The 22,142-nt window shown below is 46.6% G+C and overlaps 1 protein-coding gene across 4 annotated transcripts in view; it reads left to right on the top strand.

Annotated features, from left to right (window-relative positions):
• Positions 1 to 15,743, top strand: part of LOC131720938 (gastrula zinc finger protein XlCGF57.1-like) — a 19,254-nt gene extending 3,511 nt beyond the window's left edge. For 2 of the 4 annotated variants that reach the window (XM_059013476.1, XM_059013475.1), the window contains exon 2: positions 13,225 to 15,743. In XM_059013476.1, the coding sequence (XP_058869459.1) occupies positions 13,260 to 14,810 (1,551 nt within the window). In that variant the 5' untranslated portion in view covers positions 13,225 to 13,259 and the 3' untranslated portion in view covers positions 14,811 to 15,743. Of the gene's footprint in view, positions 1 to 983; positions 1,384 to 12,712; positions 12,872 to 13,224 lie in introns of those variants that run through there. The other 2 variants (XM_059013478.1, XM_059013477.1) reach the window with 2 other exon arrangements.
• The last annotated feature ends 6,399 nt before the right edge of the window (positions 15,744 to 22,142 follow it).

The following is a 22,142-nucleotide window of genomic DNA, read 5'->3' on the forward strand; positions in this document are numbered from 1 at the left end:
AATGACAATACGTAGACATGCATCTTATTTCAAGTGTCTGATTCATAAGATGCGAAACACTGAAACATGGATTCTTTTTCACTATGCTCTGTCGCTTGCCAGCTGTAAGGTGTTTTTTTTACAATGTGATATTGATAAATCTGAAGTGAACATTAATAATCATATTATAGTGGCGCAATAGCTTTCTGTTAAACCTCTAACTGCACTTTAATAACTTTGGCGGGGTTTGTTGGAATTGCCCACAATGGTGAATGTTCCTCTTACGCCTCCGCGTACGGTTAACAAGGTCTGGATACCTGTTTTTTCGTAAAGATTCCCTTTTCCTCCTTTTACCGAACATGTTTTTTTGCTCACCAAATTGAATTTATGCACCAAACTGAGTGAGGTACACGCGGTCTGTGCTGAGGATGGGCCTTTCGAGGGTTTGGTGAAAATATATGAAACATTTCCTGAGTTATAGTAATAAAAATGATAACTGTCCAGCATTTCTTATCTTAAAATTATGTGTCATAGATTAAAAAAACAATGTATATACAATCAACCTTGTTGTACTATTTTGCTAGAGTTCCTGAGTCTGCACTCTTTGCATTAACATGTCTAATACAATGTGGTGAAATGCAGCAGTCATGTATGGAACACCTCCACACAAGAGCTCTAGTTTATAATAAATATAAAAACTGTCTTCTCAAAAAGCAAAGAAATTCATTGCAGTAAACTATGTTAATGCAGCAGTTAGGGTTAAACTCATCGCCACAAAAGCAAGGGAACGTGGCATTAGTGTTTTTAACCCTAACTCTCCATTCCCACCCCACACAAGCAGCCAAAGGAACCAGACAACACAAGTAACTTCAGACTGCCATCATCAGGCAAGAGGTAGAACATGCAGCTCTTTCCAGATGACACAAGACACATCCATCATCCACTGGTGCTGCAGCAGTGGATATACTAGGGATGGGAAGTTTAAATGTATAAACTCTACAAAGGTGGTTAAACGTTGAATAATATGCTAGATGTATAACCGGTCACGTGACAAATTTCACCAAACGCATACTTTATTTATGTATTCATTTTAGTAATTTATCATCATATACAGCAGTCCATCGCGTATCCAACTGCTGTGGTAAGGGTGGAAATTATAAAAGGGAAGGGGTTTGGCAATTGCCTCCAAGTAGTTTTTAGAATTGGTGCAATAGAAAGATTGACACTGGGGCTGGTTTTATTCTCAACACGTCTGTTCATGCTGTAGTGGGCATGGTTCAGTCCACATGGGGTAAGAAAAGTGTTTTTTTCTGCTGTATTTTAAATAGAATTGCATCTCTAAACAAAGGAACGAGGCAAAAGCACATTTGAAGTTATTTTGAGGAACTGGACAAGAGAACTGTGGTATGTAAATAATTATGCCAAACAAAATTGCCCTACCACAAAAACACAAGTTCAATGCTTCACCATTTGAAATGAAAGCATTCAGAATTACTGTGGATGGAGTTACTGAATGCAGTAAAAAGCAAACATCCAGAATAAACAGAACGCACTGGATGGTGACTGATTACGTGTAACACGATTTAAAAAAGATTTTCTTTTTCAATATTCAGAGAATGCAAATGTAAATTATTTATGTATAGGCTTTAATTTACAGGGTTTGCTGTGCAGTGATAGCTGTGCTCTGGTTTGTGCTGTGCAGTGATAGCTGTGCTCTGGGGTTTGCTGTGCAGTGATAGCTGTGCTCTGGGGTTTGCTGTGCAGTGATAGCTGTGCTCTGGGGTTTGCTGTGCAGTGATAGCTGTGCTCTGGGGTTTGCTGTGCAGTGATAGCTGTGCTCTGGGGTTTGTGCTGTGCAGTGATAGCTGTGCTCTGGTTTGTGCTGTGCAGTGATAGTGGTGCTCTGGGGTTTGTGCTGGGCAGTGATAGCTGTGCTCTGTGGTTTGATGAACAGTGATAGCTGTGCTCTGGTTTGTGCTGGGCAGTGATAGCTGTGCTCTGGTTTGTGCTGGGCAGTGATAGCTGTGCTCTGGTTTGTGCTGGGCAGTGATAGCTGTGCTCTGGTTTGTGCTGGGCAGTGATAGCTGTGCTCTGGGGTTTGCTGGACAGTGATAGCTGTGCTCTGGTTTGTGCTGGGCAGTGATAGCTGTGCTCTGGGGTTTGTGCTGTGCAGTGAAAGCTGTGCTCTGTGGTTTGTGCTGGGCAGTGATAGCTGTGCTCTGGGGTTTGTGCTGTGCAGTGATAGCTGTGCTCTGGGGTTTGTGCTAGGCAGTGATAGCTGTGCTCTGGTTTGTGCTGGGCAGTGATAGCTGTGCTCTGTGGTTTGTGCTGGGCAGTGATAGCTGTGCTCTGGGGTTTGTGCTGGGCAGTGATAGCTGTGCCTCTGGGGTTTGCTGGGCAGTGATAGCTGTGCCTCTGGGGTTTGCTGGGCAGTGATAGCTGTGCTCTGGGGTTTGTGCTGGGCAGTGATAGCTGTGCTCTGGTTTGTGCTGGGCAGTGATAGCTGTGCTCTGGGGTTTGTGCTGGGCAGTGATAGCTGTGCCTCTGGGGTTTGCTAGGCAGTGATAGCTGTGCTCTGGGGTTTGTGCTGGGCAGTGATAGCTGTGCTCTGGGGTTTGTGCTGGGCAGTGATAGCTGTGCTCTGGGGTTTGCTGTGCAGTGTTAGCTGTGCTCTGGGGTTTGCTGTGCAGTGATAGCTGTGCTCTGTGGTTTGTGCTGGGCAGTGATAGCTGTGCTCTGGTTTGTGCTGTGCAGTGATAGCTGTGCTCTGGTTTGTGCTGGGCAGTGATAGCTGTGCTCTGGGGTTTGCTGTGCAGTGATAGCGGTGCTCTGGGGTTTGTGCTGGGCAGTGATAGCTGTGCTCTGGTTTGTGCTGGGCAGTGATAGCTGTGCTCTGGGGTTTGTGCTGGGCAGTGATAGCTGTGCTCTGGGGTTTGCTGTGCAGTGATAGCTGTGCTCTGGGGTTTGCTGTGCAGTGATAGCTGTGCTCTGGGGTTTGTGCTGTGCAGTGATAGCTGTGCTCTGGGGTTTGTGCTGGGCAGTGATAGCTGTGCTCTGGTTTGTGCTGTGCAGTGATAGCTGTGCTCTGGGGTTTGCTGTGCAGTGATAGCTGTGCTCTGGGGTTTGCTGTGCAGTGATAGCTGTGCTCTGGGGTTTGTGCTGTGCAGTGATAGCTGTGCTCTGGGGTTTGTGCTGGGCAGTGATAGCTGTGCTCTGGGGTTTGTGCTGGGCAGTGATAGCTGTGCTCTGGGGTTTGTGCTGGGCAGTGATAGCTGTGCTCTGGGGTTTGTGCTGGGCAGTGATAGCTGTGCTCTGTGGTTTGTGCTGGGCAGTGATAGCTGTGCCTCTGGGGTTTGTGCTGGGCAGTGATAGCTGTGCTCTGGGGTTTGTGCTGGGCAGTGATAGCTGTGCTCTGGTTTGTGCTGTGCAGTGATAGCTGTGCTCTGGGGTTTGTGCTGGGCAGTGATAGCAGTGCTCTGGGGTTTGCTGGGCAGTGATAGCTGTGCTCTGGTTTGTGCTGTGCAGTGATAGCTGTGCTCTGGGGTTTTGCTGGGCAGTGATAGCAGTGCTCTGGGGTTTGCTGTGCAGTGATAGCTGTGTTCTGGGGTTTGTGCTGGGCAGTGATAGCTGTGCTCTGGGGTTTGTGCTGTGCAGTGATAGCTGTGCTCTGGGTTTTGTGCTGGGCAGTGATAGCTGTGCTCTGGGGTTTGTGCTGTGCAGTGATAGCTGTGCTCTGGTTTGTGCTGGGCAGTGATAGCTGTGCTCTGGGGTTTGCTGTGCAGTGATAGCTGTGTTCTGGGGTTTGCTGTGCAGTGATAGCTGTGCTCTAGTTTGTGCTGTGCAGTGATAGCTGTGCTCTGGGGTTTGTGCTGGGCAGTGATAGCTGTGCTCTGGGGTTTGTGCTGTGCAGTGATAGCTGTGCTCTGGGGTTTGTGCTGGGCAGTGATAGCTGTGCTCTGGGGTTTGTGCTGTGCAGTGATAGCTGTGCTCTGGGGTTTGTGCTGTGCAGTGATAGCTGTGCTCTGGTTTGCTAGGCAGTGATAGCTGTGCTCTGGGATTTGCTGTGCAGTGATAGCTGTGCTCTGGTTTGTTCTGGGCAGTGATAGCTGTGCTCTGGGGTTTGCTGGGCAGTGATAGCTGTGCTCTGGTTTGTGCTGGGCAGTGATAGCTGTGCTCTGGTTTGTGCTGGGCAGTGATAGCTGTGCTCTGGGGTTTGTGCTGGGCAGTGATAGCTGTGCTCTGGGGTTTTGTGCTGGGCAGTGATAGCTGTGCTCTGGGGTTTGTGCTGTGCAGTGATAGCTTTGCTCTGGGGTTTGTGCTGTGCAGTGATAGCTGTGCTCTGGGGTTTGCTCTGCAGTGATAGCTGTGCTCTGGGGTTTGCTGGGCAGTGATAGCTGTGCTCTGGTTTGTGCTGTGCACTGATAGCTGTGCTCTGTGGTTTGTGCTGTGCAGTGATAGCTGTGCTCTGGTTTGTGCTGGGCAGTGATAGCTGTGCTCTGGTTTGTGCTGGGCAGTGATAGCTGTGCTCTGGTTTGTGCTGGGCAGTGATAGCTGTGCTCTGGTTTGTGCTGGGCAGTGATAGCTGTGCTCTGGGGTTTGCTGGGCAGTGATAGCTGTGCTCTGGGGTTTGTGCTGGGCAGTGATAGCTGTGCTCTGGGGTTTGCTGTGCAGTGATAGCTGTGCTCTGGGGTTTGCTGTGCAGTGATAGCTGTGCTCAGGTTTGTGCTGGGCAGTGATAGCTGTGCTCTGGAGTTTGTGCTGGGCAGTGATAGCTGTGCTCTGGGGTTTGCTGTGCAGTGATAGCTGTGCTCTGGTTTGTGCTGTGCAGTGATAGCAGTGCTCTGGGGTTTGCTGTGCAGTGATAGCTGTGCTCTGGGGTTTTGCTGGGCAGTGATAGCAGTGCTCTGGGGTTTGCTGTGCAGTGATAGCTGTTCTCTGGGGTTTGTGCTGGGCAGTGATAGCTGTGCTCTGGGGTTTGCTGTGCAGTGATAGCTGTGCTCTTGGGTTTGCTGTGCAGTGATAGCTGTGCTCTGGTTTGTGCTGTGCAGTGATAGCTGTGCTCTGGTTTGTGCTGTGCAGTGATAGCTGTGCTCTGGGGTTTGCTGTGCAGTGATAGCTGTGCTCTGGGGTTTGTGCTGGGCAGTGATAGCTGTGCTCTGGGGTTTGTGCTGTGCAGTGATTGCTGTGCTCTGGGGTTTGCTGTGCAGTGATAGCTGTGCTCTGGTTTGTGCTGGGCAGTGGTAGCTGTGCTCTGGGGTTTGCTGTGCAGTGATAGCTGTGCTCTGGGATTTGCTGTGCAGTGATAGCTGTGCTCTGGTTTGTTCTGGGCAGTGATAGCTGTGCTCTGGGGTTTGCTGGGCAGTGATAGCTGTGCTCTGGTTTGTGCTGGGCAGTGATAGCTGTGCTCTGGGGTTTGTGCTGGGCAGTGATAGCTGTGCTCTGGGGTTTTGTGCTGGGCAGTGATAGCTGTGCTCTGGGGTTTGTGCTGTGCAGTGATAGCTTTGCTCTGGGGATTGTGCTGTGCAGTGATAGCTGTGCTCTGGGGTTTGCTCTGCAGTGATAGCTGTGCTCTGGGGTTTGCTGGGCAGTGATAGCTGTGCTCTGGTTTGTGCTGGGCAGTGATAGCTGTGCTCTGGTTTGTGCTGTGCACTGATAGCTGTGCTCTGTGGTTTGTGCTGTGCAGTGATAGCTGTGCTCTGGTTTGTGCTGGGCAGTGATAGCTGTGCTCTGGTTTGTGCTGGGCAGTGATAGCTGTGCTCTGGTTTGTGCTGGGCAGTGATAGCTGTGCTCTGGTTTGTGCTGGGCAGTGATAGCTGTGCTCTGGGGTTTGCTGGGCAGTGATAGCGGTGCTCTGGGGTTTGTGCTGGGCAGTGATAGCTGTGCTCTGGGGTTTGTGCTGTGCAGTGATAGCTGTGCTCTGGGGTTTGCTGTGCAGTGATAGCTGTGCTCAGGTTTGTGCTGGGCAGTGATAGCAGTGCTCTGGGGTTTGCTGTGCAGTGATAGCTGTGCTCTGGGGTTTTGCTGGGCAGTGATAGCAGTGCTCAGGGGTTTGCTGTGCAGTGATAGCTGTGCTCTGGGGTTTGCTGTGCAGTGATAGCTGTGCTCTGGGGTTTGTGCTGTGCAGTGATAGCTGTTATCTGGGGTTTGTGCTGGGCAGTGATAGCTGTGCTCTGGGGTTTGCTGTGCAGTGATAGCTGTGCTCTGGGGTTTGTGCTGTGCAGTGATAGCTGTGCTCTGGGGTTTGCTGTGCAGTGATAGCTGTGCTCTGGGGTTTGTGCTGTGCAGTGATAGCAGTGCTCTGGGGTTTGCTGTGCAGTGATAGCTGTGCTCTGGGGTTTTGCTGGGCATTGATAGCAGTGCTCTGGGGTTTGCTGTGCAGTGATAGCTGTGCTCTGGGGTTTGCTGTGCAGTGATAGCTGTGCTCTGGGGTTTGTGCTGGGCAGTGATAGCTGTGCTCTGGGGTTTGTGCTGGGCAGTGATAGCTGTGCTCTGGGGTTTGTGCTGGGCAGTGATAGCTGTGCTCTGGTTTGTGCTGGGCAGTGATAGCTGTGCTCTGGGGTTTGCTGGGCAGTGATAGCTGTGCTCTGGGGTTTGCTGGGCAGTGATAGCTGTGCTCTGGTTTGTGCTGTGCAGTGATAGCAGTGCTCTGGGGTTTGCTGTGCAGTGATAGCTGTGCTCTGGGGTTTTGCTGGGCAGTGATAGCAGTGCTCTGGGGTTTGCTGTGCAGTAATAGCTGTGCTCTGGGGTTTGCTGTGCAGTGATAGCTGTGCTCTGGTTTGTGCTGGGCAGTGATAGCTGTGCTCTGGTTTGTGCTGGGCAGTGATAGCTGTGCTCTGGGGTTTGTGCTGTGCAGTGATAGCTGTGCTCTGGGGTTTGTGCTGGGCAGTGATAGCTGTGCTCTGGGGTTTGCTGGGCAGTGATAGCTGTGCTCTGGGGTTTGTGCTGGGCAGTGATAGCTGTGCTCTGGGGTTTTGCTGTGCAGTGATAGCAGTGCTCTGGGGTTTGCTGTGCAGTGATAGCTGTGCTCTGGGGTTTGCTGTGCAGTGATAGCTGTGCTCTGGGGTTTGTGCTGGGCAGTGATAGCTGTGCTCTGGGGTTTGTGCTGGGCAGTGATAGCTGTGCTCTGGGGTTTGTGCTGGGCAGTGACAGCTGTGCTCAGGTTTGTGCTGGGCAGTGATAGCTGTGCTCTGGTTTGTGCTGTGCAGTGATAGCTGTGTTCTGGGGTTTGTGCTGTGCAGTGATAGCTGTGCTCTGGGGTTTTGCTGTGCAGTGATAGCAGTGCTCTGGGGTTTGCTGTGCAGTGATAGCTGTGCTCTGGGGTTTGCTGTGCAGTGATAGCTGTGCTCTGGGGTTTGTGCTGGGTAGTGATAGCTGTGCAGTGATAGCTGTGCTCTGGTTTGTGCTGGGCAGTGATAGCTGTGCCTCTGGGGTTTTGCTGTGCAGTGATAGCTGTGCTCTGGGGTTTGCTGTGCAGTGATAGCTGTGCTCTGGGGTTTGTGCCGGGCAGTGATAGCTGTGCTCTGGGGTTTGCAGTGCAGTGATAGCTGTGCTCTGGGGTTTGCTGTGCAGTGATAGCTGTGCTCTGGGGTTTGTGCTGTGCAGTGATAGCTGTGCTCTGGTTTGTGCTGGGCAGTGATAGCTGTGCTCTGGTTTGTGCTGGGCAGTGATAGCTGTGCTCTGGGGTTTGCTGGGCAGTGATAGCTGTGCTCTGGGGTTTGTGCTGTTTAGTGATAGCTGTGCTCTGGGGTTTGCTGTGCAGTGATAGCTGTGCTCAGGTTTGTGCTGGGCAGTGATAGCTGTGCTCTGGGGTTTGCTGTGCAGTGATAGCTGTGCTCTGGGGTTTGTGCTGGGCAGTGATAGCTGTGCTCTGGGGTTTGTGCTGGGCAGTGATAGCTGTGCTCTGGGGTTTGTGCTGTGCAGTGATAGCTGTGCTCTGGGGTTTGTGCTGGGCAGTGATAGCTGTGCTCTGGTTTGTGCTGGGCAGTGATAGCTGTGCTCTGGTTTGTGCTGGGCAGTGATAGCTGTGCTCTGGGGTTTGCTGGGCAGTGATAGCTGTGCTCTGGGGTTTGTGCTGGGCAGTGATAGCTGTGCTCTGGGGTTTGCTGTGCAGTGATAGCTGTTTTCAGGTTTGTGCTGGGCAGTGATAGCTGTGCTCTGGGGTTTGCTGTGCAGTGATAGCTGTGCTCTTGGGTTTGCTGTGCAGTGATAGCTGTGCTCTGGTTTGTGCTGTGCAGTGATAGCTGTGCTCTGGTTTGTGCTGGGCAGTGATAGCTGTGCTCTGGTTTGTGCTGGGCAGTGATAGCTGTGCTCTGGGGTTTGCTGTGCAGTGATAGCTGTGCTCAGGTTTGTGCTGGGCAGTGATAGCTGTGCTCTGGGGTTTGCTGTGCAGTGATAGCTGTGCTCTGGGGTTTGCTGTGCAGTGATAGCTGTGCTCTGGTTTGTGCTGTGCAGTGATAGCTGTGCTCTGGTTTGTGCTGGGCAGTGATAGCTGTGCTCTGGTTTGTGCTGGGCAGTGATAGCTGTTCTCTGGGGTTTGCTGTGCAGTGATAGCTGTGCTCTGGGGTTTGCTGTGCAGTGATAGCTGTGCTCTGGTTTGTGCTGTGCAGTGATAGCTGTGCTCTGGTTTGTGCTGGGCAGTGATAGCTGTGCTCTGGTTTGTGCTGGGCAGTGATAGCTGTGCTCTGGGGTTTGCTGTGCAGTGATAGCTGTGCTCTGGGGTTTGTGCTGTGCAGTGATAGCTGTGCTCTTGGGTTTGCTGTGCAGTGATAGCTGTGCTCTGGTTTGTGCTGGGCAGTGATAGCTGTGCTCTGGGGTTTGTGCTCACCAGTGATAGCTGTGCTCTAGGGTTTGCTGGGCAGTGATAGCTGTGCTCTGGGGTTTGCTGGGCAGTGATAGCTGTGCTCTGGGGTTTGTGCTGGGCAGTGATAGCTGTGCTCTGGGGTTTGCTGGGCAGTGATAGCTGTGCTCTGGTTTGTGCTGGGCAGTGATAGCTGTGCTCTGGGGTTTGTGCTGGGCAGTGATAGTGGTGCTCTGGTTTGTGCTGGGCAGTGATAGCTGTGCTCTGGGGTTTGTGCTGGGCAGTGATAGTGGTGCTCTGGTTTGTGCTGGGCAGTGATAGCTGTGCTCTGGGGTTTGCTGTGCAGTGATAGCTGTGCTCTGGGGTTTGTGCTGTGTAGTGATAGCTGTGCTCTGGGGTTTGTGCTGTGCAGTGATAGCTGTGCTCTGGTTTGTGCTGGGCAGTGATAGCTGTGCTCTGGGGTTTGCTGTGCAGTGATAGCTGTGCTCTGGTTTGTGCTGGGCAGTGATAGCGGTGCTCTGGGGTTTTGCTGGGCAGTGATAGCTGTGCTCTGGGGTTTGCTGTGCAGTGATAGCTGTGCTCTGGTTTGTGCTGGGCAGTGATAGCTGTGCTCTGGTTTGTGCTGGGCAGTGATAGCTGTGCTCTGGGGTTTGCTGTGCAGTGATAGCTGTGTTCTGGGGTTTGCTGTGCAGTGATAGCTGTGCTCTGGGGTTTGCTGTGCAGTGATAGCTGTGCTCAGGTTTGTGCTGTGCAGTGATAGCTGTGCTCTGGTTTGTGCTGTGCAGTGATAGCTGTGCTCTGGTTTGTGCTGGGCAGTGTTAGCTGTGCTCTGGGGTTTGCTGTGCAGTGATAGCTGTGCTCTGGGGTTTGCTGTGCAGTGATAGCTGTGCTCTGGGGTTTGTGCTGTGCAGTGATAGCTGTGCTCTGGTTTGTGCTGGGCAGTGATAGCTGTGCTCTGGGGTTTGCTGTGCAGTGATAGCTGTGCTCTGGTTTGTGCTGGGCAGTGATAGCGGTGCTCTGGGGTTTTGCTGGGCAGTGATAGCTGTGCTCTGGGGTTTGTGCTGTGCAGTGATAGCTGTGCTCTGGGGTTTGTGCTGGGCAGTGATAGCTGTGCTCTGGTTTGTGCTGGGCAGTGATAGCTGTGCTCTGGTTTGTGCTGGGCAGTGATAGCTGTGCTCTGGGGTTTGCTGGGCAGTGATAGCTGTGCTCTGGGGTTTGTGCTGTTCAGTGATAGCTGTGCTCTGGGGTTTGCTGTGCAGTGATAGCTGTGCTCAGGTTTGTGCTGGGCAGTGATAGCTGTGCTCTGGGGTTTGCTGTGCAGTGATAGCTGTGCTCTGGGGTTTGTGCTGGGCAGTGATAGCTGTGCTCTGGGGTTTGTGCTGGGCAGTGATAGCTGTGCTCTGGGGTTTGTGCTGTGCAGTGATAGCTGTGCTCTGGGGTTTGTGCTGGGCAGTGATAGCTGTGCTCTGGTTTGTGCTGGGCAGTGATAGCTGTGCTCTGGTTTGTGCTGGGCAGTGATAGCTGTGCTCTGGGGTTTGCTGGGCAGTGATAGCTGTGCTCTGGGGTTTGTGCTGTTCAGTGATAGCTGTGCTCTGGGGTTTGCTGTGCAGTGATAGCTGTGCTCAGGTTTGTGCTGGGCAGTGATAGCTGTGCTCTGGGGTTTGCTGTGCAGTGATAGCTGTGCTCTGGGGTTTGTGCTGGGCAGTGATAGCTGTGCTCTGGGGTTTGTGCTGGGCAGTGATAGCTGTGCTCTGGGTTTTGTGCTGGGCAGTGATAGCTGTGCTCTGGGGTTTGTGCTGGGCAGTGATAGCTGTGCTCTGGGGTTTGCTGTGCAGTGATAGCTGTGCTCAGGTTTGTGCTGGGCAGTGATAGCTGTGCTCTGGGGTTTGCTGTGCAGTGATAGCTGTGCTCTTGGGTTTGCTGTGCAGTGATAGCTGTGCTCTGGTTTGTGCTGTGCAGTGATAGCTGTGCTCTGGTTTGTGCTGGGCAGTGATAGCTGTGCTCTGGTTTGTGCTGGGCAGTGATAGCTGTGCTCTGGGGTTTGCTGTGCAGTGATAGCTGTGCTCAGGTTTGTGCTGGGCAGTGATAGCTGTGCTCTGGGGTTTGCTGTGCAGTGATAGCTGTGCTCTGGGGTTTGCTGTGCAGTGATAGCTGTGCTCTGGTTTGTGCTGTGCAGTGATAGCTGTGCTCTGGTTTGTGCTGGGCAGTGATAGCTGTGCTCTGGTTTGTGCTGGGCAGTGATAGCTGTTCTCTGGGGTTTGCTGTGCAGTGATAGCTGTGCTCTGGGGTTTGTGCTGTGCAGTGATAGCTGTGCTCTGGGGTTTGCTGTGCAGTGATAGCTGTGCTCTGGTTTGTGCTGTGCAGTGATAGCAGTGCTCTGGGGTTTGCTGTGCAGTGATAGCTGTGCTCTGGGGTTTGTGCTCACCAGTGATAGCAGTGCTCTGGTGTTTGCTGTGCAGTGATAGCTGTGCTCTGGGGTTTGTGCTGGGCAGTGATAGCTGTGCTCTGGGGTTTGTGCTGGGCAGTGATAGCTGTGCTCTGGGGTTTGCTGGGCAGTGATAGCTGTGCTCTGGTTTGTGCTGGGCAGTGATAGCTGTGCTCTGGGGTTTGTGCTGGGCAGTGATAGTGGTGCTCTGGTTTGTGCTGGGCAGTGATAGCTGTGCTCTGGGTTTTGCTGTGCAGTGATAGCTGTGCTCTGGGGTTTGCTGTGCAGTGATAGCTGTGCTCTGGGGTTTGTGCTGTGCAGTGATAGCTGTGCTCTGGTTTGTGCTGGGCAGTGATAGCTGTGCTCTGGGGTTTGCTGTGCAGTGATAGCTGTGCTCTGATTTGTGCTGGGCAGTGATAGCGGTGCTCTGGGGTTTTGCTGGGCAGTGATAGCTGTGCTCTGGGGTTTGTGCTGTGCAGTGATAGCTGTGCTCTGGGGTTTGCTGTGCAGTGATAGCTGTGTTCTGGGGTTTGCTGTGCAGTGATAGCTGTGCTCTGGTTTGTGCTGGGCAGTGTTAGCTGTGCTCTGGGGTTTGCTGTGCAGTGATAGCTGTGCTCTGGGGTTTGCTGTGCAGTGATAGCTGTGTTCTGGGGTTTGCTGTGCAGTGATAGCTGTGCTCTGGGGTTTGCTGCGCAGTGATAGCTGTGCTCTGGTTTGTGCTGGGCAGTGTTAGCTGTGCTCTGGGGTTTGTGCTGTGCAGTGATAGCTGTGCTCTGGTTTGTGCTGGGCAGTGATAGCTGTGCTCTGGGGTTTGTGCTGGGCAGTGATAGCTGTGCTCTGGGGTTTGCTGTGTAGTGATGGCTGTGCTCTGGGCTTTCAGCAGATTCAACACTTCCACAATCCTCACACCAATTAAACAATTCAACACTTACACAATCCAATTAAACAGTTTTATAATATTAATATTGCTGTTTTAAAGCCACAGTTGTTATAGAAATTTATAGGTTTAATCAATGTAAATATTTAAATTCAATTGCTTAAAATCAAACACAGTATTGTTTCCAAGTATGAAACAACAAACCATGTATAATAGAAGGTTACATTTTTGTAACTAGTTTCTTAAAGTCTTTCATTTTTTATTTTCATGACAAGTTATAGAGTAAAAAAAAAGTTTGTTATTGCAAAGAATGAGTAGACCTGTTTAAAATTTTAAAACACTTGTAATTTTTAGATTTTCCTCCTTTTTGAGTTTTGAATAAATCATGTAAATCGAGCTAAATCCTGTACATTTCTTGTAATTTTTGCAAAAAATTGAGAAGGGTTCTAGAATTATTCTGGTGTTTTAAAGGGTTTTTATCTCATTGTATTCTAGTAGTGTACTGCCCTGTAACACATGTAAGTCTCTTTGGATAAAGTCTGCCTAATAATAATAATAATAATAATAATAATAATAATAACCAGCCAAGGCAATGATCAATGTCCCACAACATGGTGTCTTCCAGACTGCTCTCACAAACGCAGTAATGATGCGGCCAGTATGTACATTATTTACTATTAAAATGTGCATCGTTTCAAAGAGATCCCTGTGCTCAGCGTTCCTGCCTAACTCTTTTTCTCTTTTCCTCTTCATGCTGCCACCCTGCTGTCCTGCTGTCCTCCTTTAACAACAGGTAAGTAAACTGGCCTTTATATTTTACTTTTCACAGGTATTATATAAAGACTAACATATTATACATGTGCACTTAACCCTTTAAGGACTTCATTTTTTTGACTTACTGGGACACCATACTGCCGTGCAAGTTGGAAACGCATATCATTGCATTAGGGAGGGATTGGATTTCACTCTCTGATCTCTTATTTTTTTGCGTGACATCACTGAGACACGCATTTATGTTTTAAACGGGGGGTCAAATGATAAGAATCTTTGAATCTGATCGAACCTAAGCCAGTTCAGGTCCGAGTTGTAAGTGTAAACACCGATAGAGAACAGATCGTAATACTTCATTTCATTTTCTGTTTTCAGGACTGCCTTATCCTGGTGAAAGCAAAGTTAGAAAGATGGAGTCTGTTTACATTAAACAGGAGGAGGTTCTGGAATTGGTACCTGTCTGCATTAAACAGGAGATGACTGAACTGGAGCCTGACCACATTAAAGAAGAGACTGAACTGGAGTCTGTCCGCATTAAAGAAGAGACTGAACTGGAGCCTGTCCACATTAAAGAGGAAGAGACTGAACTGGAGCCTGTCCACATGAAAGAAGAGACTGAACTGGAGCCTGTCCACATTAAAGAAGAGACTGAACTGGAGTCTGTCCGCATTAAAGAAGAGACTGAACTGGAGCCTGTCCACATTAAAGAGGAAGAGACTGAACTGGAGCCTGTCCACATGAAAGAAGAGACTGAACTGGAGCCTGTCCACATTAAAGAAGAGACTGAACTGGAGCCTGTCCACATGAAAGAAAAGACTGAACTGGAGCCTGTCCACATGAAAGAAGAGACTGAACTGGAGCCTGTCCACATTAAAGAAGAGTCTGAACTGGAGCCTGTCCACATGAAAGAAGAGACTGAACTGGAGCCTGTCCACATGAAAGAAGAGACTGAACTGGAGCCTGTCCACATGAAAGAGGAAGAGACTGAATTGCAGCCTTTCTACATTGAACAGTCTGATTTGTTGTGTAAGGATTCAGAAAACATATCCCGGCCAAAGATATCACATCATTGTTCTGAATGTTGGAAGAGCTTCAGTCGATTAGGAAACCTAAAAACACACCAGCGAATTCACACTGGAGAGGCGCTGCATCACTGTCCTAAATATGGGGAGAGTTTCAGTCAGTTAGGAAACCTAAAAACACAGCAGCGAATTCACTCTGGAGAGAAGCCGTATCACTGTTCTGAATGTGGGAAGAGTTTCACTGTGTTAGGAAGCCTAAAAACACACCAGCGAATTCACACTGGAGAGAAGCCGTATCACTGTACTGAATGTGGGAAGAGTTTCACTGTGTTAGGAAGCCTAAAAACACACCAGCGAATTCACACTGGAGAGAAGCCGTATCACTGTACTGAATGTTGGAAGAGCTTCAGTCAATTAGGTCACCTAAAAACACACCAGCGAACTCACACTGGAGAGAAGCCGTATCACTGTGTTGAATGTGGGGACAGCTTCAGTTGGTTAGGAAACCTAAAAAGACACCAACGAATTCATACTGGAGAGAAGCCATATCACTGTTCTGAATGTGGAAAGAACTTTAGTTGCTTAAAAAGCCTACAACTACACCAACGAATTCACACTGGAGAGAAGCCATATTACTGTAATGAATGTGGGAAAAGCTTCACTGAATCAGGACAACTAAAAACACACCAACGAATTCACACTGGAGAGAAGCCGTATCACTGTACTGAATGTGGGGAGAGCTTCACTGAATCAGGAACCCTAAAAACACACCAACGAATTCACACTGGAGAGAAGCCATATCGCTGTACCGAATGTGGGGAGAGCTTCAGACAGTCAAGCACCCTAAAACGACACCTGCAAATTCACACTGAAGCCAGCCTCCCTCCCTCCCAGTCCCTCACCTCTCCACCCTACATGTTTGAGTGTGTGGAGAGCTGACTAATTCATTCTCTCTCTCTCTCATCCTGCAGTAAATGAAGGGGGTCCCCAGGAGTGAGAGCTAGCTTGAATCCAGAGACACAGAGAAGGGGATCATGTCAAACTGAAGAGACAGATCCATTCTTTCAGAGTGAACTGGAGAGCCCTGGGATTCAGCTCCACTCCTGCCCCTGAATTGGAAATGAATCTCACTCATCATGCTGTGAGGATTTATGACAGTTTCAGGGTCATTCTACTTAGAAGGGAGACATTGGAAATATATGCCAAGCTTTTTCTCTGAACACTATATATGTTTGATGCAACACATTAAGCTGCCAGTATCATATATAAAGCTCTATATATCATTAATTTTTCTTTTGTATCTTGACTTTTCGTAGTTTTTTTGTGACTTTGTAGACCTAGCCGTGATGTATTAAAGTAATTTTCATTCCTGTAACTTCGTTTCATCCTTTCTGCGGTAGTTTAATTATGAATGTTTGTTTCAAACTACGTTTGTATACAAATGCTTACCCTTCATGTATTATCATTTTCTTTCCTGATTTAAGACTTCGGATTGTGCCTGTTATTTTACGCATGCCTCCCACTGGTGTAGATTCAACTCGTTGTTCATATGTATGTGAAACTTCCTGTTTAAGAGCTTCAGGGCTTTGAGTTACTTTTAAAATAAAGCACCTTAAAATATAAAAGAAAGCAAAAAATGTGTTAATAGTATGTTAAATAACAATGGCAATAAAAATATTTGGTTTTCCTTTTAGATTTTAAGGTGATTTATTAATGAAGAGAAGCATGTAAACAGATCATTGCAGAGTTCTTTAATTAAACACAAAAGGAAATCTTTTCTTCTCAGTAATTAATGTAGTGCACAGACAACTGAAATATGCTAAAAGTATTTACTTGCGTAGCCTACTGTATACACTGTACTTTCCTTTTACACAACCAAAATTATTATTATTATTATTATTATTATTATTATTATTATTATTATTATTATTATTATTATTATTATTTATTTCTTAGCAGACGCCCTTATCCAGGGCGACTTACAATCGTAAGCAAATACATTTCATGTGTTAAAATACAAGTAATACAATAAGAGCAAGAAATACAATAACTTTTGTTCAAGTGTGACAAACCACAATTCAATAATACAGCAGATAATAGTGATAGTTACATCAGGATATGATTAAATAGTGATAGTTACATCAGGATGTGATTAAATACAAAGTACTACAGGTTAAACACTTGGCAGATTACAAAATTCTGAAGTACAGGATTAAATGCAGTAAAATAGAGAGGTGTTGAGGAGGGAGGAGATGAAGAGAGCAGGAGCAGCAGCTTGAAAGAGGTGAGTGGGGAGGGGGTCCAAGGCACACGTGGTGGGTTTGTGACCCTGGAGCAGGGAGGAGAGGTCAGAGTCCGAGAGGGGCAAGAAGGTGGAGAAGGAGGGTGAGTTAGTAGGGGATGTAGTGGGTGTAGGAGTTGGAGCAGGAGGGGGTACGGGGGAGGGAGAGGTGTTAAAGAGTTTGCGGATATCTGAGATTTTAGAAGAGAAGAAGGAGGCAAAGTCATCAGGGGAGATAGAGGAGGGAGGAGGAGGGGGGAGGGTTTAGGAGGGAGGAGAAGGTAGAGAATAGTTTACGTGGGTTGTTAGTGGAGGCTTGGATTACAGATTGGAAATATACACAGACAAACAAAAAGTGATGATATTCTTAAATTAACATGCTTTTTGGGATATTAACTTCTTAAGTGTTTTCATAGAATTATGTTTTCGCTTATGCGTTGTAATGAATGCATGTGTGCTGCTGGCTGGGTTTACTTGGTCCAATTAAGTAATTTAGGGTACAGTTGGAACAAAAACGAGGAGGGACATTGAAGATACAAAATTTACAAAACAAGGGAAATGTACAAAACAAGACAATTACAGACAAGCAAGCAAAACACTCCCAATACGTAATTTTTCACAGGGTCTCTTGCGGTCCTCACAGGTTCAAAACTCAAACCAAAGTGAAGGAACAGATTGCGTCATGACCCCTTGGTATACGAGTGCAGCTGCCCCTCCAATCTGCGGCTGCCATGTCATTTCCCTTCCGGGTCAATGCATTAATGCAATGGAGTGCCGCTCCCTTTCTAGCATCCAGGGAACTCTGTTCTTGGGGAGATTTATTGTATTTCTGTCACAGCGCTACATTTAAATAAAAACAGGCATGAACTCCTCTTTATCTTGGGATTTGGACTCCTCTCACAATGAAGTAACCATTGAGCCTCTGCTTGAATGGGGCTTCATTTGAAGCACTGTAATGCAGACATCCATCCTATGTCTCGACTCCACATCCAACTGCAACTCTTTGTGTCACAGAGAATACCAACTACATTCCAACTGTGCTTTTCAGCAAGTACCACATCTCCAGAATAAGTGTTACCTTTCAAAGAGTTTAAGATTCATGTAAAATACTATGTATAGCAAATATCTACATACAAACCAGAAGGGAAAACATGTAATACAATGTAACGCTTTAAGATTAAAAATAGAAACAATTCTACTTTGATGAACAATTGAAACAAGATAAGACTTTAATTGATCTGATGATATTGTGTGCATTTGAAAACTACGAACATCAGAACCATTTAAACATTGATCTATCTATAACAAAAACATTGTCAATGTAAATAAACAAGTTAGAAAAATGCAACAGCCATTTAAAGGGGTGATATCAAACACAAAAGAACAAGTTATGAGAAGCAATTGGGGCAAACTTGTCAAGCATCAAGCAAATAGGCACAATTGGAAAAGTGCTGGGGCCCAAGATTCACACAATTCTTGCTCCTAACTTGGCTGAATGAATGAACCATGGATTCCATGAGTACAAGTCTGGGAAACACAGTAGGTCTAGTTTTTTCCCCCATTCTTCCAGAGGGTCATCTTGTATGTGAAGCATTTGGTAAAGATCAGTAGCTGTACCTTTCTTTCACTGTGTGTGGGATGTATTGTGTAATTGTGGTAAATGACAGCCTCTTCCTCCGGTTCTTTGGGGTGAGGTTGCTCTTTGGTTGTTTCCTCCACAGTGATTTCATCGTCATCTTCATTGTCAGAATGACACTGAAATGTGTTCAAATTGTGATTAAGCAATTTGACAGTTTTGTGGCAAGATGCTATCTTTGTAGAAAGGATTGATTTCCTTTAACTTCCGTGAAACATGATACACTTTATTGAGATCCACGATGTCTTCACAAACAGTTTTGGACTTTGTTGGTGCACTGCGTACCAGGATGTGGAGTTCCAAGTCATCTGACAAGGCTTGGTTTGGCGGGGGCAGTTTGCTGAGTGTTTCCTGAAGAGGCAAGGGCAGGTGAAAGGTTCGGCCATGCACTTTCTGAACCCTCTGCCGGTGAGGCAACTTCTTGCTAGTGGAAACTGGAGATAAGAACATAAGAAAGTTTCCAGACGAGAGGAGGCCATTCAGCCCATCTTGCTCGTTTTGGTTGTTAGTAGCTTATTGATCCCAGAATCTCATCAAACAGCTTCTTGAAGGATCCCAGGGTGTCAGCTTCAACAACATTACTGGGGAGTTGGTTCCAGACCCTAACAATTCTCTGTGTAAAAAAGTGCCTCCTATTTTCTGTTCTGAATGCCCCTTTATCTAATCTCCATTTATGAACCCTGGTCCTTTTTTCTTTTTTCAAGTCAAAGAAGTCCCCCAGGTTGACATTGTCTATACTTTTTAGGATTTTGAATGTTTCAATCAGATCGCCGTGTCGTCTTCTTTGTTCAAGACTGAACAGATTCAATTCTTTTAGCCTGTCTGCGTATGACATGCCTTTTAAACCCGGGATAATTCTGGTTGCTCTTCTTTTCACTCTTTCTAGAGCAGCAATATCCTTTTTGTAACGCGGTGACCAGAACTGAACACAATATTCTAGGTGAGGTCTTACTAATGCATTGTAAAGTTTTAACATTACTTCCCTTGATTTAAATTCAACACTTTTCACAATATATCAGAGCATCTTGTTGGCCTTTTATGTAGCTTCCCCACATTGTCTAGATGAAGACATTTCTGAGTCAACATAAACTCCTAGGTCTTTTTCATAGTTTCCTCCATCAATTTCAGTATCTCCCATATGATATTTATAGTGCACATTTTTATTGCCTGCATGCAGTACTTTACACATTCCTCTATTAAATTTCATTTGCCATGTGTCTGCCCAGTTCTGAATGCTGTCTAGATCATTTTGAATGACCTTTGCTGCTGCAACAGTGTTTGCCACTCCTCCTATTTTTGTGTCGTCTGCAAATTTAACGAGTTTGCTTACTACACCAGAATTTAAATCATTAATGTAGATTAGGAATAGCAGAGGACCTAATACTGATCCCTGTGGTACACCACTGGTTACCTCACTCTATTTTGAGGTTTCTCCTCTACTCAGTACTTTCTGTTTTCTACCTGTTAACCACTCCCTAATCCATGTGCAAGCATTTCCTTGAATCCCTACTGCGTTCAGTTTGAGAATTAATCTTTTATGCGGGACTTTGTCAAAAACTTTCTGGAAATCTAAATAGACCATGTCGTATGCTTTGCAGTTATCCATGTTCAATGTTGCATCCTCCAAAAAGTCAAGCAGTTTAGATAGACACGATCGCCCTTTCCTAAAACCATGTTGACTGTCTCCCAGGATATTGTTACCATATAGGTAATTTTCCAATTTGGATCTCATTATAGATCCATAAGTTTACATATACTAGAAGTCAGGCTTACTGGTCTGTAGTTACCTGGATCGGTTTTGTCTCTCTTTTTGTGGATCGGTATTACGTTTGCTATTTTCCAGTCTGTCGGTACAACCCCTGTGTCAAGAGACTGTTGCATGATCTTGGTTAGCGGTTTGTAAATAACTTCTTTCATTTCTTTGAGTACTATTGGGAGGATCTCATCTGGCCCAGGGGATTTGTTTATTTTAAGAGCTCCTAGTCCCTTTAACACTTCTGCCTCTGTTATGCTAAAGTTATTTAAAATTGGATAGGAACAGGTTGACATGTTGGGCATGTTGTCCGTGTCCTCCTTTGTAAAAACCTGTGTAAAGTAATCATTTAATATACTCGCTATTTTTTTCCTTCGTCTGTGATTTTGCCGTTTGTGTCTCTTAGACATTTAACCTCCTCTCTTACTGTTATAATATTGGAAAAACGTTTTGGAATTGGTTTTAGCCCCCTTAGCAATGTTCATTTCTGTCTCTCTGTTGGCCTTTCTAACTTCCTTTTTGACTTGTGTTTGCAGTTCCAAACAGGAGGAATGGCAAACACTGTTGCAGCAGCAAAGGTCATTCAAAATGATCTCGACAGCATTCAGAACTGGGCAGACACATGGCAAATGACATTTAATAGAGGAAAGTGGAAGGTACTGCACGCAGGCAATACATTTCTCCCCCCTTCCTTTCTATATTGGTTAATTGTGGGCTCTAGTTTTTTATTTAACATCGCTGAGTCCCTTGTCCCTGTGGATTACAACCACAACGTAGAAACATCTAGAGAATGGATGGGAATGGGCAATAAACATCACTGCTGTTTCTCTGAAAGCGTGTTTATTTATTTCTAATACTGGACCCTGTCTTAATACTGTATTACATTCTGAATATGAATATAGCCGAGTTATTAATTGTAGGTAATACTTAGAATACCAGATACACATTTACAATTAAAAAACAATCCATGTGATTTCTTTACCAGTTGTTCATTATTTTGTGTATCAGCCTCCACACAAAGCCGAGCGCAGTGCGGTATACTGTAATGATGCTGCAGTCAGTCTGCCCGGACTGCAGCTGAACCATCTTAAAAACACGAAGCCTCCAATAAGCTCATTTGTAAAAGTTAGTAAAGAATGGCGCTATATAATCTAAGGAAGCTGAATGTGAACTCCTAGCTGTAGCAACGAGAGAGGGAGAGAGGGGGCGGGGCAGAGAAGGAGGCGGAGACGCTGCTAGGCAACCGGCTCCTGAACATTCCACTCCGCTGAGCAGAGACCGTTAGGATTTAAAAATGCCAAAGTTCCGAGCGCCGTTAGTATGGGCTGCCAGAAATGAGGAGAAAATAAATACAGCTTTTTATAAATGTGTGCATTCAGATATCATTTAGAAATCTAGTTACAACATTTAACAGTTAGCTAAATATTTAAATAAATCTTAAATTTCTTAACTAGATTAAACAGTTAGCTAAATATTTAAATAAATTTTAAATCTCTTAGCTAGATTTAACAGTTAGCTAAATATTTAAATAAATCTTAAATCTCTTAGCTAGATTTAAGTTAGCTAAATATTTAAATAAATCTTAAATCACTTAACTAGATTTAACATTTAGCTAAATATTTAACTGGCAGCTAAAGTGCATAGCATAAGTGTACCTGCGCGTGTGTGTGTCTGTGTCAGTACCTGTGTGTGTGTATGTGTGTCAGTACCTGTGTGTATGCGTGTGTGTGTGAGTCAGTACCTGTGTGTGTATGTGTGTCAGTACCTGTGCGTGTCAGTACCTGTGTGTGTGTGTGTGTGTCACTATCTGTGTGTGTGTGTCAGTACCTGTATGTGTGACAGTACCTGTGTGTGTCACTATCCGTGTGTGTCTCAGTGTGTGTGTCTTAGTGTGTGTGTCTCAGTGTGTGTCTGTTTGTCAGTACATGTGTGTGTGTCTGTCAGTACCTGTGTGTGCGCAGGTCAGTACCTGTGTAGGTCACTACCTGTGTGTGTGTGTGTGTGTGTGTGTGTGTCACTACCTGTGTGTGTGCGGGTCACTACCTGTGTGTGTGTGTCAGTACCTGTGTGTGTGTGTGTGTGTGTGTGTTTGTGTCAGTACCTGTGTGTGTGTGTGTGTGTGTGTGTCAGTACCTGTGTGTCTGTGTGTGTTTGCGTGTGCGAGCGCATGCGTGCGTCAGTACCTGTGTGTCTCTAGGAGATATATTTTTTGTCTCAAGTCCCCTCCCGCGCTCCGTTCATAACTGATGGAAAACTAAAACAACTCCTCAGAACTATTCATGACGAGGGACATGTTAATAAAAACATAAACCATGGCGATTGTGTTGATAAAGATATCGCAGGAATAAGTCCAGGCAGCAGAACGCCAGGGAAAGCGACGCGTTGTGTTTTAAACCTGTCAGCGAGCCCGGCTCTGAAGAACAACAAAACACAAAACAAGAGACGCACATCGAGGGCCTGTCAAATTTGAAAATTCATTTATTACATTTCTCTTCATAGAATCCTCTGTAAGGTTAACATACAACCAGTCATATACAGAACAATAGATTTTGATAATTTACTCTAGTTATTGATAAAAAATTAGTAATATTTGTAAAACTT

Source organism: Acipenser ruthenus, chromosome 45 (genome assembly GCF_902713425.1).
Source record: "Acipenser ruthenus chromosome 45, fAciRut3.2 maternal haplotype, whole genome shotgun sequence".
Taxonomy (NCBI): domain Eukaryota; kingdom Metazoa; phylum Chordata; class Actinopteri; order Acipenseriformes; family Acipenseridae; genus Acipenser; species Acipenser ruthenus.